This window comes from Schistocerca piceifrons, chromosome 1 (genome assembly GCF_021461385.2).
Source record: "Schistocerca piceifrons isolate TAMUIC-IGC-003096 chromosome 1, iqSchPice1.1, whole genome shotgun sequence".
NCBI classification, from domain to species: domain Eukaryota; kingdom Metazoa; phylum Arthropoda; class Insecta; order Orthoptera; family Acrididae; genus Schistocerca; species Schistocerca piceifrons.
Window position 1 is genome coordinate 800,837,593 of NC_060138.1, and position 26,791 is coordinate 800,864,383.

Here is a 26,791-nt window from a genome sequence, read left to right on the forward strand (position 1 = left end):
TTTAAAATGCTATATGAACCAAAGAAGGGAAAGCTGAAAGGTGGAAGGAATATACAGAGGTTTTATCTAAGGGAAACAAATATTATAGAAGGAGAAGAGAAAGTAGGTGAATTTGAGATGGGAGATACGATCCTGTGAGAATAATTTGACAGAGCACTGAAGAACTGAAATGGAAACAAAACCCCTGGAGTTGATGACATTCCATCAAAGTTGTTTGAGATCCGTGGGACAGCTAGCTGGAACAAAACTATTCCACCTGGTGTGCATCATATACAAGCTGGGAAGTACTCTCAGACTTAAAAAAAAAAGAGTTGTTGTTGTTGTGGTCTTCAGTCCTGAGACTGGTTTGATGCAGCTCTCCATGCTACTCTATCCTGTGCAAGCTTCTTCATCTCCCAGTACCTACTGCAACCTACATCCTTCTGAATCTGCTTAGTGTATTCATCTCTTGGTCTCCCCCTACGATTTTTACCCTCCACGCTGCCCTCCAATACTAAATTGGTGATCCCTTGATGCCTCAGAACATGTCCTACCAACCGATCCCTTCTTCTGGTCAAGTTGTGCCACAAACTTCTCTTCTCCCCAATCCTATTCAATACTTTCTCACTAGTTATGCGATCTACCCATCTAATCTTCAGCATTCTTCTCTAGCACCACATTTCGAAAGCTTCTATTCTCTTCTTGTCCAAACTATTTACCGTCCATGTTTCACTTCCATACATGGCTACACTCCATACAAATACTTTCAGAAATGACTTCCTGACACTTAAATCTATACTCGATGTTAACAAATTTCTCTTCTTCAGAAACGCTTTCCTTGCCATTGCCAGTCTACATTTTATATCCTCTCTACTTCGACCATCATCAGTTATTCTGCTCCCCAAATAGCAAAACTCCTTTACTACTTTAAGTGTCTCATTTCCTAATCTAATACCCTCAACATCACCCGACTTAATTCGACTACATTCCATTATCCTCATTTTGCTTTTGTTGATGTTCATCTTATATCCTCCCTTCAAGACACTATCCATTCCATTCAACGGCTCTTCCAAGTCCTTTGCTGTCTCTGACAGAATAACAATGTCATCGGCGAACCTCAAAGTTTTTATTTCTTCTCCATGGATTTTAATACCTACTCCGAATTTTTCTTTTGTTTCCTTTACTGCTTGTTCAATATACAGATTGAATAACATCGGGGATAGGCTACAACCCTGTCTTACTCCCTTCCCAACCACTGCTTCCCTTTCATGTCCCTCGACTCTTATAACTGCCACCTGGTTTCTGTACAAATTGTAAATAGCCTTTCGCTCCCTGTATTTTACCCCTGCCACCTTTAGAATTTGAAAGAGAGTGTTCCAGTCAACATTGTCAAAAGCTTTCTCTAAGTCTACAAATGCTATAAACATAGGTTTGCCTTTCCTTAATCTTTCTTCTAAGATAAGTTGTAAGGTCAGTATTGCCTCACGTGTTCCAGTATTTCTACGGAATCCAAACTGATCTTCCCCGAGGTCGGATTCTACTAGTTTTTCCATTCGTCTGTAAAGAATTCGTGTTAGTATTTTGCAGCTGTGTCTTATTAAACAGATTGTTCGGTAATTTTCACATCTGTCACCATCTGCTTTCTTTGGGATTGGAATAATTATATTCTTGTTGAAGTCTGAGGGTATTTCGCCTGTTTCATACATCTTGCTCACCAGATGGTAGAGTTTTGTCAGGACTGGCTCTCCCAAGGCCGTCAGTAGTTCCAATGGAATGTTGTCTACTCCGGGGGCCTTGTTTCGACTCAGGTCTTTCAATGCTGTGTCAAACTCTTCACGCAGTAGCGTATCTCCCATTTCATCTTGATCTACATCCTCTTCCATTTCCATAATATTGTCCTCAAGTACATCGCCCTTGTATAGACCCTCTATATACTCCTTCCACCTTTCTGCTTTCCCTTCTTTGCTTAGAACTGGGTTTCCAGCTGAGCTCTTGATGTTCATACAAGTGGTTCTCTTATCTCCAAAGAACTTTCCTGTAGGCAGTATCTATCTTACCCCTAGTGAGATAAGCCTCTACATCCTTACATCCCTGCTTAGCCATTTTGCACTTCCTGTCGATCTCATTTTTGAGACGTTTGTATTCCTTTTTGCCTGCTTCATTTACTACATTTTTATATTTTCTCCATTCATCAATTAAATTCAATATTTCTTCTGTTACCCAAGGATTTCTACTAGCCCTCGTCTTTTTACCTACTTGATCCTCTGCTGCCTTCACTACTTCATCCCTCAAAGCTACCCATTCTTCTTCTACTGTATTTCTTTCCCCCATTCCTGTCAATTGTTCCCTTATGCTCTCCCTGAAACACTGTACAACCTCTGGTTCTTTCGGTTTATCCAGGTCCCATCTCCTTAAATTCCCACCTTTTTGCAGTTTCTTCAGTTTTAATCTACAGCTCATAACCAATACATTGTGGTCAGAGTCCACATCTGCCCCTGGAAATGTCTTACGATTTAAAACCTGGTTCCTAAATCTCTGTCTTACCATTATATAATCTATCTGATACCATTTAGTATCTCCAGGGTTCTTCCATGTATACAACCTTCTATCATGATTCTTAAACCAAGTGTTAGCTATGATTAAGTTGTGCTCTGTGCAAAATTCTACCAGGCGGCTTCCTCTTTCATTTCTTAGCCCCAATCCATATTCACCTACTAAATTTCCTTCTCTCCCTTTTCCTACACTCGAATTCCAGTCACCCATGACTATTAAATTTTCGTCTCCCTTCACTATCTGAATAATTTCTTTTATTTCATCATACATTTCTTCAATTTCTTCGTCATCTGCAGAGCTAGTTGGCATATAAACTTGTACTACTGTAGTAGGTGTGGGCTTCGTATCTATCTTGGCCACAATAATGCGTTCACTATGCTGTTTGTAGTAGCTTATCCGCATTCCTATTTTCCTATTCATTATTAAACCTACTCCTGCATTACCCCTATTTGACTTTGTATTTATAACCCTGTATTCGCCTGACCAGAAGTCTTGTTCCTCCTGCCACCGAACTTCACTAATTCCCACTATATCTAACTTTAACCTATCCATTTCCCTTTTTAAATTTTCTAACCTACCTGCCCGATTAAGGGATCTGACATTCCACGCTTCGATTCGTAGAACGCCAGTTTTCTTTCTCCTGATAACAACATCCTCTTGAGTAGTCCCTGCCCGGAGATCCGAATAGGGGACTATTTTACCTCCGGAATATTTTACCCAAGAGGACGCCATCATCATTTAATCATACAGTAAAGCTGCATGCCCTCGGGAAAAATTACGGCCGTAGTTTCCCCTTGCTTTCAGCCGTTCGCAGTACCAGCACAGCAAGGCCATTTTGGTTATTGTTACAAGGCCAGATCAGTCAATCATCCAGACTGTTGCCCTTGCAACTACTGAAAAGGCTGCTGCCCCTGTTCAGGAACCACACGTTTGTCTGGCCTCTCAACAGATACCCCTCCATTGTGGTTGTACCTACGGTAAAAAAAGAGTATAATAATTTAAATTTCAAGGAAGGCTGATTTGTTGCAAAATATTGATAAGCATTATTTGCTGAAGAATAGGAAAACTGGCAGAAGTTGACCTTGATGTAGATTACTTTGAGTTTTGGAGGAATGTAGTAACAGAGGAGGCAGTGCTGACCCTATGTCTTGTCGTAGAAGATAGGTTGAAGAAAGGTAAATCTACATTTATGTCATTTGTAGATTTAGAGAAAGCTTTTGAAATGAAAATGTTGACTGCTTTACACTCTTTCAAATCCTGATGGTAGCATGGATAAAATACAGGGAGCAAAAGGTTGTTTACAACTTGTACAGGTACCACTCTGCAGTTAGTAGAATCAAAGGACTTGGAAGGAAAACGGTGGTTGAGAAAGGAGTGAGATAGGTTTGTAGCCTATCCCTGATGTTAGTCTGTTCATTGAGCAAGCAGTAAAGGGAAGAAAGGGGAAATTTGGGAAGGAAATTAAAGTACAGGGAGAAGAAATAAAAAACTTTGCTGTTTCTTGATGACATTGTAATTTTGTCAGAGACTGTTAAGAACTTGGAAAACCAGTTGAATGAAGTGGATGATGCCTTGAAAAGATATTATAAGATGAACATCGATAAGAGTAAAACTAGGGCAATGGACTGAAGTTGAAATTAATCAGACAGTTCTGAGGAAGTTAGAGTGAGGGATGAGTTTTACTTTTTGGGTAGCAAAGTAATTGATGATTGGAGAAGTAGAGGAGATATAAAATGCATGCTGGATTGAAAAAGAAAAGCATTTGCGAAAAAGAGTAATTTCTTAACATGCAATATAAATTTCAATGAGTTTTTCAGAAGCTATTTGTCTGAAGTACAGTTTTTTAGTTAGGTGATGTATGGACAATAAGTAGTTCAGACAAGAAGAGAATAGAAACTTTTGAAATATGGTGGTATGGAAGAATGTTGAAGAATCAATTAATGAACTGATAACTAATGGAGTGGTACTAAATTGAATTGGGGGAAAAATAAATTTAGGGCGTAGCTTGAATAAAATGAGTGGCTGGTTCATAGGACACATCCTGAGCCATCAAGGAATAGCCAGTATGGCAATGGAAAGGTTTTAATGAATTTAGGTTGCAATAGTTGATGAGGCTTCCACAGGTTAGACAAGTGTGGAGAGCTGTATCAAACCAGGCTTCATATGATTTTTGCCAATGCCACTGCCGGTGACATACACAAGCGCTTGCTTTCTCTCTCTCGCTTTCTCTTTCTGCTCCCCTTTCCCCCTCCCCCCTCCCCACTCGTCACATCCCCTCTCTTTCTTCTGGCTATTAAAACTGAAGGCCGCATGCAACAAATGTCAAATTGCCATGCGGTGTACTATGTGCTTGGGTATGCAAATAGTTAGTATTTCCTCACAAAGTAGACAGGAGCAATGGCATTTACATTCTGTATGTAAGGGAACATTACACAGCAGTTTATTCATTAAGAAATCACATTCGAATGTTAGTTGTTTGGGATAGGATTATGTTATGCCTCATACGAGGAGGAGGAATATGTACCAGCATATGTCTCAATTCGACAGTGGTAAGATTGTGTCCTATGTAGACTGTGGTTTATCATTACACAATATTGCTGTTTGCGTTGGTTGGTATTCAATGATTGTGATGCAAATATGAAATTGATGGGTTCAGAAGGGCCATACCCAGCACTGTGTGGAATCAAAGGGCTTCTCAGAACTAGCATCAGAGAGGACAGATGTATTGTTCGCTTGGCTGTGGAGGATTACACAGCCACATCTTGTACATATTTTTATACTGAATTCTAGCTAAATTTTGTATCTGCCTTAACAATCTGATTGGAAATGGGTTTCTGTGTAGCAAGGTGAGTATTCGTAGGAACTATGTGATACTGTCTGAAGCACGACAGACTGCCCGCACAGTGACCGTTGCTCTGGTTTCTCTTGACATGACAGCACAGAGAGAGGTGTACAGGCAGTTTTGTACCTAACTACAATATCGGTCACAGGGATGGCACTACTTTGTCTTCTCATATGAATTCCAGTTCTGCAGACAATATTGTGATGGATGTATCTATTCATGGAAGCTCCATGGAGAATGACATAACATATTGCATTTTTAATTGTCATGTGGGCAAAGTACATGGCATGATAGTATGGGATGTCATTGGGCACACAACATGATCAGCTATGGTTCACATAGCTGGTAATTTTGATAGCTGCTGTTACATTTTTGATGTGTTAGGGCCAATGGCTGTACTCTCATCTTGGAGGTCTTTGTACTATTGTCTTTCAACAAGATAATATGAGAAGTGGCCAATGCGGTACTGACCTAGATAGATATAGAGGGTGTGGGATCGTTGTCGTGGCCAGCAGGCTGTGTTATCCAGGTCTCACACCCATTAAAACATATGGTCATGAGTTGACTAGAGACTGTGGTGATACCACTTGGCAGCCATTGTGATTAATCAACTGTGGCACAGAGAAAAAGCAGTGTGGAATGACATTTGCATATCCGTTCTCTGCTGGGTTAGAGCCATTGTTGCTGCCAGAGTTGGCAGCTCAGTTTACTAAATTTCATACCCTGTATATTTTTATCACCTACAAATTTAATGACCTACTCTTCCTACCATACTGCATACACATAATGAGTAAAATTTTGTGCTTTAGTTTTAATGGTCAGGAGTGTGTGTATACTCTAAGAAGATTGCCATATGAATATTTGTATGTAATTGCACTGCAATCAAGTCAGTAGCCACTCATTCACCTCAGTGGAAAAGACAGTGAAAATATTATGCTTTAGAAAGGGACCTGGATTTGACTTACGGGTTCGTTTCTTCATGGAACTGGAGAAGATGATGATACAGCAACTTACCAAATGATCTAAATACCTTCATATTATTTGTCATACCTTTATCAATTGCAGCTCATAGCCTTGGTCTTTATCCAGAGCTCAATAAAAGGTGCTACTTGTCATAATGCTGTACTGTAAGTAATGTATTTGAAAGTTACTAGAGATCTAAGAAATACATTGAAGTGCCAAAGAAACTGGTATGGGCAAATGTATTCTAATACAGGGATACGTAAACAGGCAGAATACGGTGCTGCGGTCGGCAGGACCTATATAAGACAACAAGTGTCTGACACAGTTGTTAGATCGGTTACGGCTGCTATGACGACAGGTTATCAAGATTTGAGTGAGTTTGAACATGTTACAGTCAGCGCATGAGTGATGGGTCACAGCATCTCCGAGGTAGCAATGAAGTGGCGATTTTCCCGTACGGCCATTTCAAGAGTGTACCATGAATTTCAGGAATCCACTAAAACATCAAATCTCTGACATCGTTGCGACCAGAAAAAGGCCCTGCACGAACGGGACCAACGATGACTGAAGAGAATTGTTCAGCGTGACAGAAATGCAACCCTACTGCAAATAGCGACAGATCTCAATGCTGAGCCATCAGCAAATGTCAGTGTGTGAACCATTCAATGAAACATTATCGACGTGGGATATCGGAGCCTAAGGCCCACTCGTGTACCCTTGATGACTGTACAACACAAAGCTTTATGCCTTGCCTGGGCTCGTCAACGCTGACATTGGACTGTTGATGACTTGAAACATGTTGCCTGGTCGGACGAGTCTTGCTTCAAGTTGTATCGAGGGGATGGACATGTACAGGTATAGAGACAACCTCATGAATATATGGACCCTGCATGTCAGCAGAGGACTGTTTAAGCTGGTTGAGGCTCTGTAATGGTGTGGGGCACGTGCAGTTGGAGTGACATGGGAGCCCTAATACATCTAGATACGACTCTGACAGGTGACACATACATGAGTATCCTGGCTGATCACTTGCATCCATTCATGTTCATTGTGCATTCCAATGGACTTGGGCAGTTCCAGCAGGACAATGTGATACCCCGCATGGTCAGAATTGCCACGGAGTGGGTCCAGGAACACTTCTTGAGTTCAAACACTTTCGCTGGCCACCAAGCTCTGCAGACATGAACATTATTGAGCGTATCTGCCAGCGTGTGTAGTGTCAACAGTAAAATTTGAAGCCAGTGGTGTTATTGTGTGGTCTTGTTTTTTCATGGAGGAGGCTTGCACCTGTGTCATAGTTACTTGTTGGGGCAAGAAACGAACCTAACTCCTAACCGTGATTTACTAGTAAAGTGAAAGAAAAGGTACAGCTCAGGAAAATGGTGTATATGTTATCCTGTGCAGAATGTACTTAGATCGACTGTCTTAATATGTATGACGTATTCTTTGGTCATGATATGAGGAAGACATCACGTGCTTACAACGTATGGCCTGACTAGGAAAATTTTGTGCTTAAGTACGAAGTTTAATCACCTAAAGAGAACTTACGAGTGGGAAGGATAATATAAAGCCAACATCGTCATTATTATGACTTGGTCTAAAAATTTTTTGAAACATAAATGTTAAGCACTTGCTTAGCTATGGTTACAATGCATGAACATCCTATTGACTTAGCACACAAATGATCATGATTGAACTTACGAACAAGTCTATATCTAATCTGTAACATCCAGCAATATGGGCCATATGAAATAGATGGTGATTATTCAAGATTAGTATATTTGACTTGAAGTGGTCTAGAATCAAGTCAAAACTCATGTACGTGCCTGATTGAGCTTCATGACGAAGTTATGGTTACGGGTTACAGAAAACACTAAAGTAGGGGATAATGTGGCGGCAATGGGGTACTCAATTTGCCTTCATGGAGGTGATACACACACACACACACACACACACACACACACACACACACACACACACACACACGCACACACTGTAAAAACTGTGTGTGGAACACTGCCATCATAATTCTGGCCTGGTGACCACTGCCATTGAACTTAGGGAATGGCAGCAGAATTATGCGATTCCATGTGGCAATGTGATACGGGACTGTCTTTGAAAGTAGGTAATTCAGCACACAATTTGTCAAAGATCTGTGAGAGGGGTCAGTTTCCAACAAAGCTGGTACATACTGGGCGAGATCCATGACAGAAAAAGTGATTTTACCATGGTTGGATCCATTACCTGGAATGTGGCAAATTACTGCTGGAGGCACTTCTCATATGCTTCCCATTCTTCTACCATCTTGGCGTATGGTGAGGACAATGAGGACAACAAGGCTTCCTAATATTTCTGCCCCTCTTAACTACTGTAGCAGAAATTGCTGTAACATGAGTTCCATCGACACACCCGGTAAGATGGCATGTTGTTCTGGTTCTGTGGTTATGTAATGAAAACGAAAAATGCTCACACTCATCACCAATTACGCTGTAACTCCCAACATAAATAAACACAAGGCGGTACCTCCAGAATGCATATATTGAATGATCACACAATGGATACAATGTACGGTGTAGCTATGTGGCAAGACGAGTGCAGTACAGTTCTAGTTACTTTACATAGGCTGCAAACCTATCTCACTCCCTTCTCAACTATAGCTTCCCTCTCATGTCTGTAGACTCCTTTAACTGCAGTCAGGTTCCTGAAAAAGTTGTAGGTAACATACTACCCCAGCTACCTTAAGAATTTCAGGTAGCAGTGGTCAGCTGCTGGGATACAACCAAAATGTTGGCCATCATTGCACAACTGGCACATATGATGTGACAGTCACTCCACATCCAGTATTGCAAAGCTTAGCCACCAGGGGAGACACTGCAGCCAAATGACCATGCGTAACAGCTGCGCAGGCATATCTATGCGCCACCTGCAACATGATGTGTAGGTATGCAATAGCTGTCCAGCGATCGCCCTCGATCCGCTCTTGCTCATCATGCTGTTTACTATGCCACCTAGAACCGTACTGTGCCTTTATTGCCACATGGCTACATCTTACATTACATCCCATTGCTCTCCCACCGTTGGTTACAAATCCATTCCTGTTGTCGCCATATGCCAAGATGGCAGAGGAATGGGAAGCCCATGAGAAGTGCCTCTGGTAGCACTTTGCCATATTCCAGGTAATGGATCTAGCTATGGTAAAATCACTTTACCTGTCATAGATCTCGCCCAGTATGTACCAGCTTTGTTGTAAGCTGGTCTTTCTCAGGGAAGTGGCACACATGACTTTTGACAAAATATGTCCTGTATTATCTACTTTCACTGACACTACTGCATCACACTGCCGTGTGGAATTTTATCAGTTGTAAACAACTTAATCAGTCATACTGCACATGGCGGCTGGAATGCAGGGACTTCATAGGAAATGCTGTTTTGTGACTGCAGTAAATAAGAGGTGATGATTAAGGATGTAATTATTTGGGCAGCTCCAGATAAGGATGTGTGTGAGAAGGCTGTACAATTTGAGAACCCTAATTTGAGGACATTTTAAAATGGAACCCTTCTAAATTTCCCAGGCTCTGGGACGTTGATTAGAGTTCTGAGCTGAAGTGGCAGCTGTCTCGTCAGACTTCGGGGAGAGATTAAACTTTGCTGACACATCAACTGGCACAACAGTAGAGTGCAAACACTGCCACACTCTGCCTCTGCCTCATAAACAAGGCAAGAAGTCTGGGCCTCCTGACCGGCACTCCTCACAGGTGGGCACAGTGAGAGACGTGTTGGAAGGAAGGACATATTGCATCTGTCTGCTGTGCTCTTGAGAGAGAGGGGGAGAACCACTTAATGGATATAAGTTGAATTTCGTCAGCATCTCACTCGACAGTGGCGTCACCTAGGGAACCATTCATCACACTCACTTTGTGCAATAATCTAATTCACCTGCAGATTGAAACCAATGCTGTGCCTCTATCCCTGTTAAACTTTCAAATGTATCCTCAGTTGGGATTGTTGCTCTTTCAGTCCACAGCGATGCACAAAAATATCATATGATGCTCCACCTTCCTTGTGGTCCACAGCATCCATGCAAAGAACCTATTGGAACTTGACGTCGTTTCCAATTTTGGACATGTCATCCATGACTCAGTCCGCCTGGTTTCAGAACAAGTACCATTTTGGGAATTGAAAAACCTCCTTATGGGTTACTCTGATATTTCCTCTGGGGCTCTAGGATAAGTGAAGGACTTTATCACGCACATTGTATTAAAGAAATCGCACTGCGGGATGCCATTAAGAACGAGCTAGATAGATTTACAACCTTGGATATTGCTGAACCGGTGTCTGCAAGTGAGTGGGTAACACCCTTGGTTAGCATGAAAAAACTGTCGGGGAAGCAGTGCCTGTATGGAGACTTCAATATTACAGTGAATTTCCAGTCAGGGATTGATGTGTATCCTACTTAGAAACCAGATGAGCTTTTCTCTGCACTTGAGGGAGGCCAGTATTTTTCGCCGATCTATTTCTCTGAAACTTGCTTACAACTACCCCTGGATGAGGAAACATGCTACATGGATTATATTGGAGCAGACTCATAGTTTTCAGGGTGGCCAGTGCCCCAGTGATCCTTCAGAGGTTCCTTGAGCAACTACTGCAGTACGTTCTTGACAGCGTAAATTATCTAGACGACATTTTGGTGACAGCAGCCGTAGTGGGAGAACACTTAGGAAACATGTAGGAGCTGTTCCACACCATCCCATTCCATGGTCCTTAAATGGAAGCTTGAAAAATATCTCTCTCACCAGGTGAGGTGGTGCAGTTATTAACACACTGGACTCGGATGACCCATGTATGGTCATCCTGATTTAGGTTTTCTGTGATTTCCCTAAATTGCTTCAGGCAAATTCCGGGATAGTTCCTTTGACAAAGGTTATGGCCAGTTTCCTTCCCCATTCTTCCCCAGTCCGAGCTTCTGCTCTGTCTCTAATGACCTTATTGTGTCTCTCTCTCTCTCACTCTCTCTCTCTCTCTCTCTCTCTCTCTCTCTCTCTCTCTCTCTCACACACACACACACACACCTCTCTCAGCTATTGGCGGAATAATTAGGACACATTATCTTTTGCAGAGGTATTGAGCCTACACTGAAGCTGATTCTTAGGAAAAATAATGTATTGAGGTAAATTTATCCAGGGGTGTCAATTGCACACGCGCTCGAAAACCTGTGGAAGAAGGGCATGCCTTTTGTGTGATGGGAGGCATGGGGTCAGGTGTTACAGACGTGCAGCAGGCCCTCCTGTCGGCATTGTGTCTCACAACATATCAGTGGAGCAAACAACTGGTGGTGGCGGCAGATGTCTCTGAATGGGGCCAGGGCCTGGGACCTATGGCCTGGGGCCCATCCTGACTCATAGAGATGTGTATGGCTCTGAACATTCAATCACATTTGCTGCACAAGTGTGGTATTCACAGATTAAAAAGAAGACCCCCATGATCATCTTTGTGCTGAAGTAATTCTATCTATGCTGATACACACAAAACATTGTATAACACACAGTGACCATATGCCAGACACAACAGTGTATCACACGCACACACGCACACACACACACGAGAGAGAGAGAGAGAGAGAGAGAGAGAGAGAGAGAGAGAGAGAGAGATAAAAGTAAACAAAATTCAAATTTGCCGCTTATCTCTGTCGGGAACAAATGAGCCCTGACAGTGTTAGGACACACAACAACATAGTTCACACTGTGTTTTGCGAAGTGGAAAGGTGTTTGTAAAATCAAAATTATGCAATGTACATTAATATGTGTGTGCAGTGCTCTCAGAATGCAAACGGAGGAGGATCAGTCACAACACATAAGAAAATCATGCTTTTAAAAAATCGAGGGATGTGTTAACTCACTGATAAAATTCACATTTACATTATTTGGTTTGCAGATGACAAGCTATTGGTGCAGGACACTATACAGATGTTCCTGCAAAACCGTATAATGTAAAATCTTGCTAAGAACAAAAACTGTCCTTATGACTCATTATGTTAGATCAGTTACAACCAAATGTATCTTCACGTTTTACAGTTTTCTATAAACAAAACCTACTGATGATGACACAGAGGTGCCAAAACATGTTTGAATAATAAGAAAAAACAATTTTTTTGCATAAAAGCAGAACATATATCCAAAAATTTTAACTGAAAACATGGAAGTAATACAAGAGCTGCAAATCCAAAAGATGAAGAGCAAGATGCCCACTAAATTTCAAGTTTCTATTCTTTGCAGTTTTGGCAGGCCAGTGATGAGTGAATGAATCAGTTAGCCCTATTTTGCCTCCCTTAGCTTTAAAAATTGCTTTATAGTTTTTAATAATGATTTATTTTCAAAAAAACTTTTACCAACAATTGCACCACATAGTGGTTAAATTTCCAAAAATGCTGAAGTACATATTTCTTTATTTCTGACTGAGTAACCAAATACATACTTCCTATGTGCTAGCTTCAGAATTACATTATCAGTGGCATATTTTCAAAAAACCTCTCATCTGTCGTATCACCCCCTTAGGGGTGGATTTTCAAAAAATACCTTCTTAAATGATGCCTACAGTATCAGATCATCACTCTCTCCAAATTTCATGTTTTTATCCTTCACGGTCCGAGTTCAGAGAACATGTAACAATTACACTGGCATATACCCACTTTTGAGGTCTTACCGAGTCTGTAACAAGAGTGGCAAAAACATGACATGAGGATGAAGTGCAATCTGTAAATGGTGATTAATTATTAAATTACAGAAATGAATAAGCTACACAATTAACTATTAGCTTAAAAACGCAAGTTGCCATAACCAATTGAATACAGAAACAGCCTGCTTTTTTGATGCAGGGATATAATAGTGACATTATTCTATACCCAGTTTTTGTTTGACACACCACATATTTTTTCTTATGCTAAAGATGGAATAAACAAGAATACAACCATTTTGCTTGCATTGGACGAAATTTGTACATTTTTCATCTGTAACATGGACTGGAGCATAATACTTATTCCAGATATCGCTCCTTCTCTGATGGAAGGCTTTGCATCAATTAGTTTTTGTCTTAATTATTGTCTTACACCCTACACAATCTCACAAAACGCAGCTTCAGTAAAGGCCATCAGACTCGACAATTGGTTATTTTGCCCTATCAGTGCTAATTTGCACCAGCAAGATCGTGTACTCATCTTCAGTACTAACAGTGTCACAATTAGCCTTAACGCTCCTATCTGCTTGAGTAAGAGAGAAAGACTCGACAAGTATGAAGTGACTGCAGCGCCACAGTTCTCAGACTCGTCACACTCGCAGAGCTAGAGTAGGAATGGAGGATACCTGTTAGCACTGATGTAACATCAGCACCTTGACTTGTAAGGTATGCAACCTGAACATGTGAATCATACTCACTCCATTTCTGATCTCTAGAGAGGCCTGCCCACCATCTCCAGCACTGTGCACTGTATCTCAGCAGGTACAATTACAGAATTTGCTTCCACAATACCACTCAACATGCCAATACAGATGCCCTGTCCTGTGTCCCGACGGACACTGACCCAAACTTGACCAAGATGCGATCTTGTGCTTCCAGTTGGATGAAGAGGCAGTGGACGCTTTTTGCGCCATGAGGGTCCATGTGGCTGCAGCCATGGCCGAGGACACCATCTTACAACAGGTACAGCAGTACATACAACAGGGGTGGCCATACTGTATTCCCAGTCAGGATTCCAACACGTTGTGGTGTTATTTCCACCTCTGCCAACAGTTAATTCGGGTGGACAGAGTTATCTGATTGACCAAGGATCAACGGTGGTCTCCCCTGGTAGTCCCACTGGATCCTCTGTGCCTGACAATCTTATGGCTCTAGCACCAAGATCACAGAGGCATCTTGCGAGCTAAACTGCTCTCCCAGCGTTATGTGTGCTGGCAGGGCATAGACTGAAAGGCCAAACATCTTGGCCACAACTGTCATCAGTGTGAACAACAGCAAGTAGCTTCCCACTAAACGTTATCACCCTGGCACACTCGCTCGCGCCCGTGGGAGCAGGTTATCCTGATTTCGTGGGTCCCTTCCTGGTTACTACCTGGCTTATTGTCCTCAGAGTATACTCTAATTTTCCATACATGGTCAACTGCTGGTCAACGAGTGCAGAGGTTATGGCTGTAGTGCTTAGTAGAATTTTCACTAGCCAAGGCAATGGACCACAATTTTTCTCACAGGTTTTTGGCAAGTTCTGCTGCAGAAGTGGCATTCAACACCCGCTGTCTCCACCTTTGTACCCACAGTCAAATGGTGAGTCTGAAAGACTTGTGAACTTTAAAAACACAGATGACAAAGAATGTGGCAGACATTCCTGTAGATGAGCTGCTAACACTTTCTGTTCTGAGTTCCTACAGGTCGACGCTGATAGGGGAGAAGAGTCCAGCTGAACTCCTTCATGGCTGTCAGTTTCACACACTCCTCCATATCGTGCTGCCAAATTGTGTGGGGTCATTCACAGCACTGTCTCCACCCTTCCAGCTGGACACCTATTTGTGGCTGCGGGGTTTGGACACCGGGTTAAGTAGATTCCAGCAGTCGTCCGGCAGCAGTGGGGACACTGCATGTTCTTTTTGGGGACCAGACAGTGACATGCCAGCAGTGGCGAGGGACTCTGCCATTGCTGCCTCCATTGGACACACACCATGGTGGTGCCACCTTTTGTTTCTCTTCCACCAGAGCCTCTGCTGTCTCCCCTCCTCCTCATGAGCTGTTCCTGTCCTCTAGTTCTCAGCTCTGTTCGCCAAACCTGACTGCATTCTCATCTCTTTCTGTTTGTAGGCTCCCCTAGATGGATCGGATATCAGAAGATCAGGTTACGGTACTGGCCCTGCTGGCACTGCCTCCATCATTGCAGCGCTCTTCCATGCCAGGAGCCAATTTAAATGTGGAATGGCTTCCACTACCAGCATGGGAGCCACCAAGACTCAAAACTGTGCTGCTGGACAGTGACTTTCTGGCTGTACACTCATGTCTGCACGGACCATGAGCTGGTAAAACTGGAGGGTCTGTCTGACACTTCCAAAGACATTGGCATGGTTCAGGACAATTCTGGACACATGGCCAAGCAGGGGTCTTCTTGCCGAGATGCTCTGCTGCTTACCTATGGAAGGTGGGATGTGGTAGCCCACTGGGCTACCAGTTAGACGCTGTGCAAGAGCCGACATATCTGATATCGGCAGTTGTCTTATGTTCTGGCATCTACAGCATGACAGTCACTCCGCTTCTACTGTTGTAAAGCATGGCTCCCAGTGGGAGACGCCTTGCCCGAGTGGCTACCCATGACTGCTGCGTAGGCAGCTCCCAGCGCCACTTGTGATGCCCCTTGTATGTGTGCAATTATTGCCCAGCGATAGCCTTCCATCTGCTCTCTCTCATCATCTGTTTACTTCACTAGCTAGAACTGAACTGAACCTGTCTTGCCATGTGGCTATACTTTACATTGTATACATTATGAGCTATTGTCCTGTGAGATTGTGAAATATACTTTTTCTGGGAGTGTCATATTGTGTTTTTTTTTGTTGTGACTTACAATAATAGTGTATTCTACTCTACATTGTCAGACCTTTCCCTAAATCTACAAGCACTACAAATGCGTGTTTGCCTTTCTTCAATCTACCTTCTACGTTAAGACGTGGGGTCAGTATCACCTTACATATTCCTACATTTCTCCAGAAGCTAAGCGAATCTCTCCCAAGGTTTGCTTCTGCCAGTCTTTGGAAATAATTTGTGTCAATATTTTGTATCCTGACTTGTTAACTGGTGGATTAGCATCTCTTTGAAATTGGGTTTTAAGTCTGAGGGTATTTCCATTGTTTCCCTATCATGTATAACAGGTGGAATAGTTTTGGCATGGTTTGTTTCCCAAGGATCTCAATAATTTTGAGGGAATTCATCTCCTTCCTCTTCCCTTTTCTTAATATTGTGTTCTGGTTTATTTCCTTTGCATAATCAATCTATATATTCATTCCACCTGTCAGCTTTCCCTTTTTCGCTTATTACTGGCTTGCCATCTGAGCACTTGGTAATCTTACAGCTGCTTTTGTTTTCTCCAAAGATCTTTTTATTTATTTGATAGGCAGCATTTGGCTTTCTCGTAACCATGTGTGCTTATGAAGTCTTAATATTTCCCATTCAGCCATTCCTGCTTATCCCTTTTTAGTATGTTCTGTCAGTCTCAATTTTCTTAGGTCTCTCATCTCTTTTGCTTGCATCTTTTGCTGCATTTTGATATTATTTTTCATTTTACCTACTAAACTAAAGTTACCTTGCATTATCAGAAGGTTTTTATTGGTCCTAAAGGTTTTGATTTTTTGATCCTTCGCTGTCATCAGTCTCAAAGCTACCCATTCATTTTTTTGTTCTATTCCTTTCCCCTCTTTCAGTGTTTTGTTGCTGGATGCTCCCTTTGTTACTCATTACAACCAGTTGTTCTTCCAGTTTATCCAGGTCTCATCTACCTTTCTGAAATCTCATCAGTTTTTATCTAGAATTCATTACCAATAAATTACGGTTAGAGTCCACATTTGCCCTGAAAATGATTTGCTGTTTGAAAACTGGTTTTGAAATATCTGTCTGACCATTATATAATCTATCAAAAACTTCCATCCTCTCCAGGTTTGTTCCACATGCAAAACTTTCTTTCTGGCATCTTAAACCAAACAATGATTAAATTTTGCTCTATGCACAATTCTACCAGGTAGCATCTTCTTTTTCCTTCTCTCCATTTCCTACTATCAAATTGGTGTCTTCCTACAGATTTAAATTTTCAATCCCTTAACTATCCATGTAATTTCTTTTATATCATCATACATACTTTGTCTTTTCATGAATTATGGATTTATTACTATGGTGGCTTTTATCTTGGTGTCTTACTGCAATAACATGTTCGCTATGCTGTTGTTAATAGTGGCTTACTCACATTCCTATTTTCTTGTTCATTATTAATTCTACTTCAGCATTACTTCTGATTTTGTGTTGATAACACTTGACTCATCTGACCTGAAGTCCTTTTCTTTCTGTCTTCACACATTTACTAATTTCCACTAAATCTTAGTTTGGCCGATCTTTTCGATTTTTAAATTCTCCAGTCTTCCTACCCAGTTATGGAAGCTAATCTTCTGTGTTCCAGCCTGTAGAGCTCTTAGATTTGTTATTCCCAGTGACTAATGACTTTACTAATATTACAAGGCCAGATTGGGCAGGCAGCCAGACTAATGCCCTTATAAATACTGAAAAGGCTGCTTCCCCTTGTCCAAAACTATATTTTAATCTGGCCTCTCTGCAGATATCCCTCCGATGTGGTTGCATATATGGTACGGCTATCTGTATTATTGAGGATAAAAACTATTGGAAAGTTGGGTGAAATGTCAAATATTATTTTGTTTAATCAATCCAGTATTATACAAGGAGAAGATAGTTTTCTGTACAATGTAATATTATGGAAAATACTGATGTAGATAGTTTGCATTTCTTATCTACGTTAGGAGAGAATAATTGTTGCACTAGTGAGTGAGTTTGTAAATTGCAAATTATGCGCAATTAGTCCCCCTAATATATGTGTTTAGTCCTCATCACAATCTTCCACTACTGTGTAATTAATTGATTATGTCGTGGGGGATATTTTAACACTCATCTAGAGTAGTAACAATGTCCAAGTGAGGAACGATTTTATGTGATGTTGACCTCGTAGTGAAACATCTCCCAAGCAAATCATAGACATGGTCCATAATGGCACTCTGACCACAGCATTCAATGATTCCTTTTTCTGTATGCAATCTGTGTGATGATCTGTATTGTTATCCATAAAAATACTGCTGCTGGCACTACCAGACAGCAGAATGGAAGGTTGGATGTTGTCATTCCTTCAGTTTTTGAACCATCATATTTGGACATGCCAAACGATGTTGAGGTCTGTTTATTCACCAATGCAGATTCGCAATACCTACCCATACCATAATTCTGCCCCCCTCAGTGTTGGATCCTTCAGCAGTTCTTATTTTGAAGAGCGTTGTTTATTAAACACTTATTATATGTGTAAAATTTAAGCTTATTCCTCAAAATCATGTCTAGAAAGGAAATGAGGGTTAAACAAATGAATAATGAATAAATTTAGTATGGTGACAACTTATTTCCACACCATTTGAGTGTAATAAGGGAATTTGTTACTTTGGCAGATTGGCTATTGTGATAGCTAATTCTTTTATTGTAATAAGAGTTCTGTGATAGATTGCAACTTGTCTGCAGATATTCTACTGCAAGCTTGTACAGGAGGTCACCAAGTGTTAGCGAAATTTTATTGTGCAATAATATGGTACTTTTTATTCAAACTATGTTTTTTTTCTCTAGTCCTAATAATAATGCATAGTCTTCCATGTTAATTGTGTTGGAACCTCAAGAAGCAAGTATATACTACATTAGTAGTACATTAACCTTGTCAATGTGACCAAATAGTCTATTGTTCTCTTGTGTAAGTTTGAAAAACTATTTCGTTTTTCAAACCTCAGAATAAAATTTATGTAACAAGCCACTTGAAATATTTTTTAATGTAATAATAGTATTTTGTCACTGACAGAACATATAGGAACTGATTTTTTTTTCTGTTAATAGTTGGCTCACTTTTCTGATCATATTATGGAAATATTTCTAGTCTCTCATGTTCTTACTTGCCCTCTCATATTTCTTTCTTTATACCTCATTGTTGTTAACTGTGTTAATATAAACTAAACTTTTAGGCCCTCTGGTAGCAAATATGCTTCAGTCAGCAGTTCCATTGGAGGAGCAAAACGAAAATATAGTACTCAGAGCACAGAGGATAACTCTGTGAAACAGCCAAAACTAGACTCCAGTGAGGGCCGGAAAGTTGCCAGTGTGTCATCATTAAATTTCAGAGGCAACTTATCGTCAAATTCTGCTTTCATTGTCAACAATGAAGGCTATGTGGAAGTCTACACTGACGGAGCTTGTGAAAAGAATGGAAAAAAAGGCGCTAAAGCAGGCATTGGCGTGTGGTTTGGTGACAATCACCCCTTGTAAGTGTGAATCAAGTACATTTAAAAAAATCTTATTACTATGTATATTTTATTTTTAACCACTCTCCTTACATGTATTCACAGTTCTGGACGTCCTGTTGTAGCTGGTTGCTTTGCTTCAGCTGAAAGACTCTCTCCTTGTGACTATCCCTGCTCCATTACCACCTGGATACCTACTCATCATTGTTTATGCTACCTCTGTACACACCAGCATTCCCCATGACCATGGCCTTGTTGTTGTTGAACACTTCCTCTCCCAATGTCCTTCAGACTCCAGACCCACCATCTCATTCCTTATACATCTAACCAGTTACACATCTACAAACAACTACTACTCCATTGGGGGAGGGGGGGAGGGGGAGGGGGGGGGGGGGAAGGGAAGATATCTCAGCACTTCTGCAGCACAGCCCTAGTAACCCACATTGCATCCTCTTGTGCCATTCTGTTTATGGGCCACCTAGAGGGAAACCTTCCTAACTTCCTAGGCACCCTTAGCCCGATTTAATTTCATCGATGGTGTTTTGATCTGGACCCAGGGCCAGGACATCCTATCCTCATTCCTCCACAGCCTCAATACTTCTCTTGCCATTCACTTCATCTGGTTCTACTCTAAGCCCAACATGTTGTCTTCGTGGATATACTTCCATCTCACTGGTAGCTCAAGCTGTACCCCTGTCAGTATCAAGCCCTAATCAACAACAGTACTTGTGTTTCTACAGCTGTCATCCCTTCCACATAAAGAAAGTCTCTCCCATGTAGCCTCGCCGCCTGTGGATGATGTATCTGCAATGCCAAAAATTCCTTTGTCCAGTTTGCTGAAAATCTCTCAAAATCCACCACAGTGAGCAAGGTGGCGCAGTGGTTAGTTAGCACACTGAACTCGCATTCGGGAGGACGAGGGTTCAAGCCCACATCTGGTCATCGTGATTTAGATTTTCCGTGATTTCCCTAAATCGCTTCAGGCAAATGCCAAGATGGTTCCTTTGAAAGGGCATGGCCAACTTCCTTCCCCATCCTTCCGATGGGACCGATGACCTCGCTGTTTGGTCACCTACCCCAAATCAACCAACCAACCAACCAAAAGCCTTCACCTACAGGTACTATCCCCAAAACCTAGTTCTCAAAGAGATTTCATGTGCCATATCCTCACAAACCCGTAATGATCCCATTATTCCCAAGAACCAGCTACAGAAAAGTACATTTCATGCTGGATTGGACCAATGAAACTGTGTCTTCACCAGAGCTTCAACTATGTGTCATCATGCCCAGAAATGAGGGACAGCCTACCTACAACCCTTTTCATTCTTTCTAAAGAAGTATCCTGCTGCCCACCCAATCTGTACAACACCCTGGTCCATCCCTAGGCCACCCCACTCCCAAACCATTGCCAGTGAGGTCAGATCCCTGTGGAAGACCCAGGTGCAGGATCTGCTCAACTCAACCACCCAGCACATCCTACTCCAGCCCTGTTACAGCCTCATCCTATCCTGTCAGAGGCCGAGCCACTTTCGAAAGCCATCATGTTATACACCAGCTCTGGTGCAGTTTCTGCACAACATTTTATATTGGTACGACCACCTAGCAGCTGTCCACCAGAATGAATGCCATTGACAAACTGTGGCCAACGACGAGTTGACTGTCCAGTGGGGGAACACACCGGTGAACACAACATGTCTGAGTTCAGTGGCTGCATCACAACTTGTGCCATGTGTATCCATCCTCTCAGCACCAGCTTTTCTGAAGTTCTACTCTGTACATCCTGTGCAGCTGTTGTCTCTCTCTATCCCCGATTTTCTAAGCCACCTACCCCTTACATGCCTATCCTATCTGAGCCGTCAGCCACCTTACCCCAACCCCTTTTCCCATTTTCCACCTCCTTGCTGCATCTACCCACACCACCCGACACAATCCTTCAGCCCAAAATACCTTGCTGTGCTGCGTGAGATCCTAACTGTATATGAGGAGGACATCTATAAAAGCTAAAAAACGTGTGGTTCACTTTGTGTTAAAACGAAGTAGGGGAGACAGAGTTATGGATATAATATGCAAGTTGGAATGGCACCACTAAAATAAAAATGTTTTCCATTGCAGCAAATTGTGTAAAATGAACAACTTTCTCCTCAAAATGTGCCAAAATATTTAGTTGTATTCCACATACATAAAATAAAATAAGAAAAAAAAAAACCAGTAAAATAAGAGAAATCAGAGACCAAGGGTGGAGTTGTAGAGAGACAATTTGAATGTGTTGCCTTGCACTCTCTGTCAAGCATTTAATTATGACTTGTAGAGTAACCATGTAGATGTAGGGAAACAGCAGTGTAATGCCATTGCATACATAACACAAGAGATGGTAAAATAAAAGGAAGGATTTTAAGTAATAGTATTGTCTTTTGGCAATAGTTTACTTATGTTCCGTCTAGGAACGTTTGTTGACCTTATGATGTGACCCATATCTGTGGAGTGAACCATCAACTTGCTGGCTGCAAGCGGATGTCTTGGATGTTTTTATTCTCATGCTGATGTTTTATCAGATGTATTGAGAGGAGCTGAGATACGAGAGCTGTTCATTTTATTTAGTGAGATAATTTTCTGTGATAGTGCTATCTTTTTTCTTTTAAGTGAGGGGCCTCATAATTTTATGAACGTTGAACAGAAATGTGTAAATTGAAAAGGTAGCTTGAACTATTAATAAAAAAGAATTGAATATTTCAGTTGTGGAATGCATACTTTGCCTGCTTAAAGATTTTCCTCAGTAGGACACTTACTGCATGAAATATTTTAATCCATGACTTCTTTTTCTGCAATATGTCTGATAATCCAATAGAAAGTGAATATCTTTTAAAAGAAGTTTTTATTATCTTTTACAGAAATATATCTGAACCTGTTGTTGGGAGACCAACTAATAACACAGCAGAAATTCAGGCTGCAACCTATGCTGTAGAAACAGCAAAAAAAGCTGGTAATGAATGAATCATTTTCTTTTTAAAGAATAATTCTACCCAAGTTATTTTCTTTGTCTTTTTACTGGTGACTATAATTTACCTTCAGCAATATGGTAATTAAGAATGTCATTAACTCAGCTTTGGCAATAATGAGACAAGGAATGAGCCATACCAGCTTGGCAGTCAAGCAGAGTGATCTAAAAATAAACAAGTCGTTAATACTAGAATTGAAGGCTTTGAGTTTGACTCACTTCAGGAATGAACTGAGTTTTTAACTTTACCTTTCTATCACTGTTGGTCCTGAGCTGATTTCTAAGTTTAGTCTGCAACAGCTGACTGAGATTTTAATAGCATGTGCCTTATGTAATGGAACTGCCATTGGGGATCCTCTGGTATGTGTGCACACTGGCTCTCTTCCTTGATTGATTGTATACAAGTGAAGATTCCATTGTCTTGGAACCTATTCACTACAAAACTAACTATTAAGGGACATATTCTATACACCATGAGCCACACTAGAAAGTTTTTTTCCCAAAACCGGTTTTTGGATTTATAACCCATCATCAGTGGCCTTTGATAAAGAGGAACAAACAGCTGTACGTACGAGGTGTGGCTAGAAAAAAACCGGACTAGTACTGGTGAAACAATAAAACGAATGCAATAAGGCTGAAAGTCGCGTGGCCTGTCACGTGACCCTCGCTCCGCCTACTGCTCGAGTTTCATCTGCCTCCTGCACTCAGTCTGCCCGTGGCGTCTGTTTTAAGTAGTTGACGTTTTGTCTGTGCGTCGGAAAATGTTGAGTGTACAAAAAGAACAGCGTGTTAACATCAAATTTTGTTTCAAACTAGGAAAATCTACAAGTGAAACGTTTGTAATGTTACAACAAGTGTACGGCGATGATTGTTTATCGCGAACACAAGTGTTTGAGTGGTTTAAACGATTGAAAGATGGCCGCGAAGACACCAGTGATGACACTCGCACTGGCAGACCATTGTCAGCAAAAACTGATGCAAACATTGAAAAAATCAGTAAACTTGTTCGACAAGATCGCCGTTTAACAATCAGAGCAGTGTCTGAGTTAACAGGAGTTGACAAGGAAAGTGTTAGGCAGATTCTTCATGAAAGTTTCAACATGAACAAAGTGTGTTCAAAAATGGTTCCAAAGTGTCTCACAATTGAACAGAAGGAACGCCAAAGAATGATTTGTTCTGACATCCTGGAAAACATTGAAAGTGATCCCACCTTCTTACAAAATGTTATTACTTGCGATGAATCGTGGTTTTTTACTTACGATCCCGAAACTAAACGCCAATCGATGCATTGGAAAACTCCTGGTTCTCCACGACAAAAAAAAGCACGAATGGCAATGATGATTGTTTTTTTTTGACATCAAAGGGATTGTGCACATTGATTGGGTACCAGAGGGACAAACAGTGAATCAGCATTACTACATTAGCGTCCTGGCTACCCTACGTGAGCGAGTACGGAGAAAACGGAACGATTTGTGGAGAAAAAAGTCATGGATCCTTCACCAAGACAATGCCCCAGCTCACAGTGCGTTGTCAGTGAAGACGTTTTTGGCAAAACACAACATTCCCATCTTAGATCATCCACCCTACTCACCTGATTTGGCCCCCTGTGACTTTTTTCTTTTCCCTAAAGTCAAGTCAGCTTTGAAAGGAACTAGATTTGAAACTGTTGAAGCAGTAAAAGAAAAAGCGACTGAAGTAATGTATGGACTTACCGAAAATGATCTGCAGCATTGCTATGAACAGTGGAAAATTCATATGGAGCGGTGTAGAGACCGAGGAGGAGAGTACATTGAAGGAGATAAGATGAAATTGTAAATAAATGTTTTTTCCAGCATCAGTCCGGTTTTTTTCTAGCCGCACCTCGTATATCAATTTCTATAAAATGACAACTGTATACATAGTCGCAGTAATATGTGTCTACTTACATTATGTCCTTTTGCAGCATACAACAGGATACGAAATCTGTCCTTCATATACTGTTTGTAGTGTATGATATTGCTGTCAAATCTTTGGCAGTGACAATTTCTGATTACATTTGACATAACTGTCACATAGTGTAAACATGGAACTGACATGTTGAAAGGTGGCTACACTGAACCACAGCGCCAGAGATTGCGCCAAAGAGTTTTATTCCGCCGCCTCCTCTGGCAGTTCTTGTCGAGAAGTCGTGGTGGAGAGTGCTTGGCGAGATGTGGCAGTAGTCAGTGCTTGTTGAGATGTGGTAGGAGTCAGTCGGTGTTGAGATGTTGTAGTAGGGAGTGCTTGTTCCATGTTTTATGCAGTTGTTTGATGTGCTAGACAGCAGATGTTGTTCGAATGGAGATATTGTAATGATCAGAGTGCTTTTCGTCAATATATATGAAGGTAAAAAAATTCCCTTTTTTTTCATTATTTCAATGTCTTAAATAATGCGTCATTACAGGTTCAGTCAACAAAGCATCTGGCTTGTGTTCTTGTATTAGAGTGTAATTCTGGTTTCCTTACGCAATTATAGTATTTCTATTTTTTTTTAATTGCTTCAGTATAAATGGTGTTCAAAATATCTGGTCTTATTGACGAAGAACCGTGCCAGATGTGTACGTTGAATCACACTTCCACACACAGAACAATTACACTTGTGTCTTGGTTTCGTAGGTTTTATAGTTGCTGGGGACTTAATTAATTAATTGTATTAACGGAAATTTTCTTTCATTCTTTGTTGTTGTTATATGCAGTCAGATTGCGTAATAATACTAGTCAGGGCCAACCGGTTACGAGACTTCGTAATCGGACAGACAGCTACTAAAAAAAATAAAAAAAGTATTTGCCTTTCATATTTATATAATTAAGCCCCCATGCAATGTCAAAGAACCTACATTACATGTCTCTTGTTATTTCTGAGGTCATTTTTATATACATCTGTGAAATGGATTCATATGTGTAAATTACAGACTTTTGCTAATTGCTGTATCAAGATAGAGTATAGAACAGGTCATGTCGAATTAGACAGTTTTATATGCAGGACGTAAACTCCAAACCAAAATTATTTGGTTAAATCACTGTTGAAATTTTGTATATACATCTTATTCCTTAGCTCTTTTTGTTTGTTAAGTATGTTGTCTGGTTGTTTTTGTCACATGGGTATAATTTCAGTTTCTTCTAGAATATTTAATAATCTCCTTTTTCTGCTTTATGGAGAATGGTGATATTTTTGTTAATGTCATTAGCAGAATACTTGTATTCTCTTAAATGAGCACTGAATAGTGAGGGTTGTGGTCATTGGTAGCCCTTGGTCTCATGTTACTCTTAGGAAAAGCCATGTACTGTGTGACTTATGAACTTTACCGTATATGTGAAAATGTTTTTATTGTTTCAATCATCCGACTTAATATGATGCTTGTGCAGTTTCATCATTCAGACTTTAATAATGACATGTAATATCAAGTAACCATTTTTTTAACCTAGTTGAGAAACCTGGCGTTGCCTGGGTCAGAATATATGGCACAAGTGAAGGCATGTGTACCATTGTAGATATGAGATGTATACAGACATACCATAAGCACAAACTATGTTGACACTCGGAGCGGTGGCTGGTGGGAGTGACTATGAAGGCATTTCCTATTCAGGGTCGCTCCGGTTAGCCACCGCACTGAGTGTCAACTTAGTTTGCATGTATAGTACATTTCATTAAAGATATTGTGAATGCAGTTATCCTGTTATTAAGGTAGTTTGGTCATGGTGCATGTGGCACTGGATCATTGTGATTGACACAAATCCACAAAGTATGGAGCAATACTCGTAGATAAAGCTAAGTAATATATGACTTATGAACTTTACCACATACGTGAAAATATTTCTATTTTCATGGCACGGTGTAATGGTGATAGTCCTGTCCTTGTGTTTCATCTATACTGTGGTGGCTGGAAGTGGGTGATTGTGGTTGGCAGATATCTCAGTATAATATGTGATGTGGAACACTTAATTTTCATAGAAAAATATATATTGTATTTGACATTTGAACTTTACCATTTTAGTGAATATACTCGCTTATACAGTCCTCACTCGGTTCCATCCATACTGGCACTGACACTGTCTTATGAAGACATGCCCAAAAGTATGTATTGCTCTGTATTTTGTGGATTTTTGCCCACCACACTCATCCAGTGCCAAGAACCGTGACCAAACTATCTTACTAACAGGATAACTGAATTCATAATATCCTTAATGTGATATATGTCTGTATGAAGCTCATATCTAGAATGGTACTCGTGCCTTCTCCAGTGCCATATATTATGACCTGGGCAATGCCGGGTTTCTCAGCAAGTACCTTATAAAACATGCTATAATCACAGAAGGATTCCCCATATAGCTTTGTAGATCTACATTGATACTCTGCAAAACACATTTAAGTGC

At 40.9% G+C, this 26,791-nt stretch overlaps 1 protein-coding gene across 3 annotated transcripts in view; it reads left to right on the plus strand.

Moving 5' to 3' along the window:
- Positions 1-26,791, plus strand: part of LOC124713763 (ribonuclease H1-like) — a 140,937-nt gene that overhangs the window by 72,907 nt on the left and 41,239 nt on the right. For all 3 annotated transcript variants that reach the window (XM_047242971.1, XM_047242972.1, XM_047242973.1), the window contains exons 3-4: positions 19,129-19,425; positions 22,293-22,384. In XM_047242971.1, the coding sequence (XP_047098927.1) occupies positions 19,129-19,425; positions 22,293-22,384 (389 nt within the window). The remainder of the gene's footprint in view (positions 1-19,128; positions 19,426-22,292; positions 22,385-26,791) is intronic.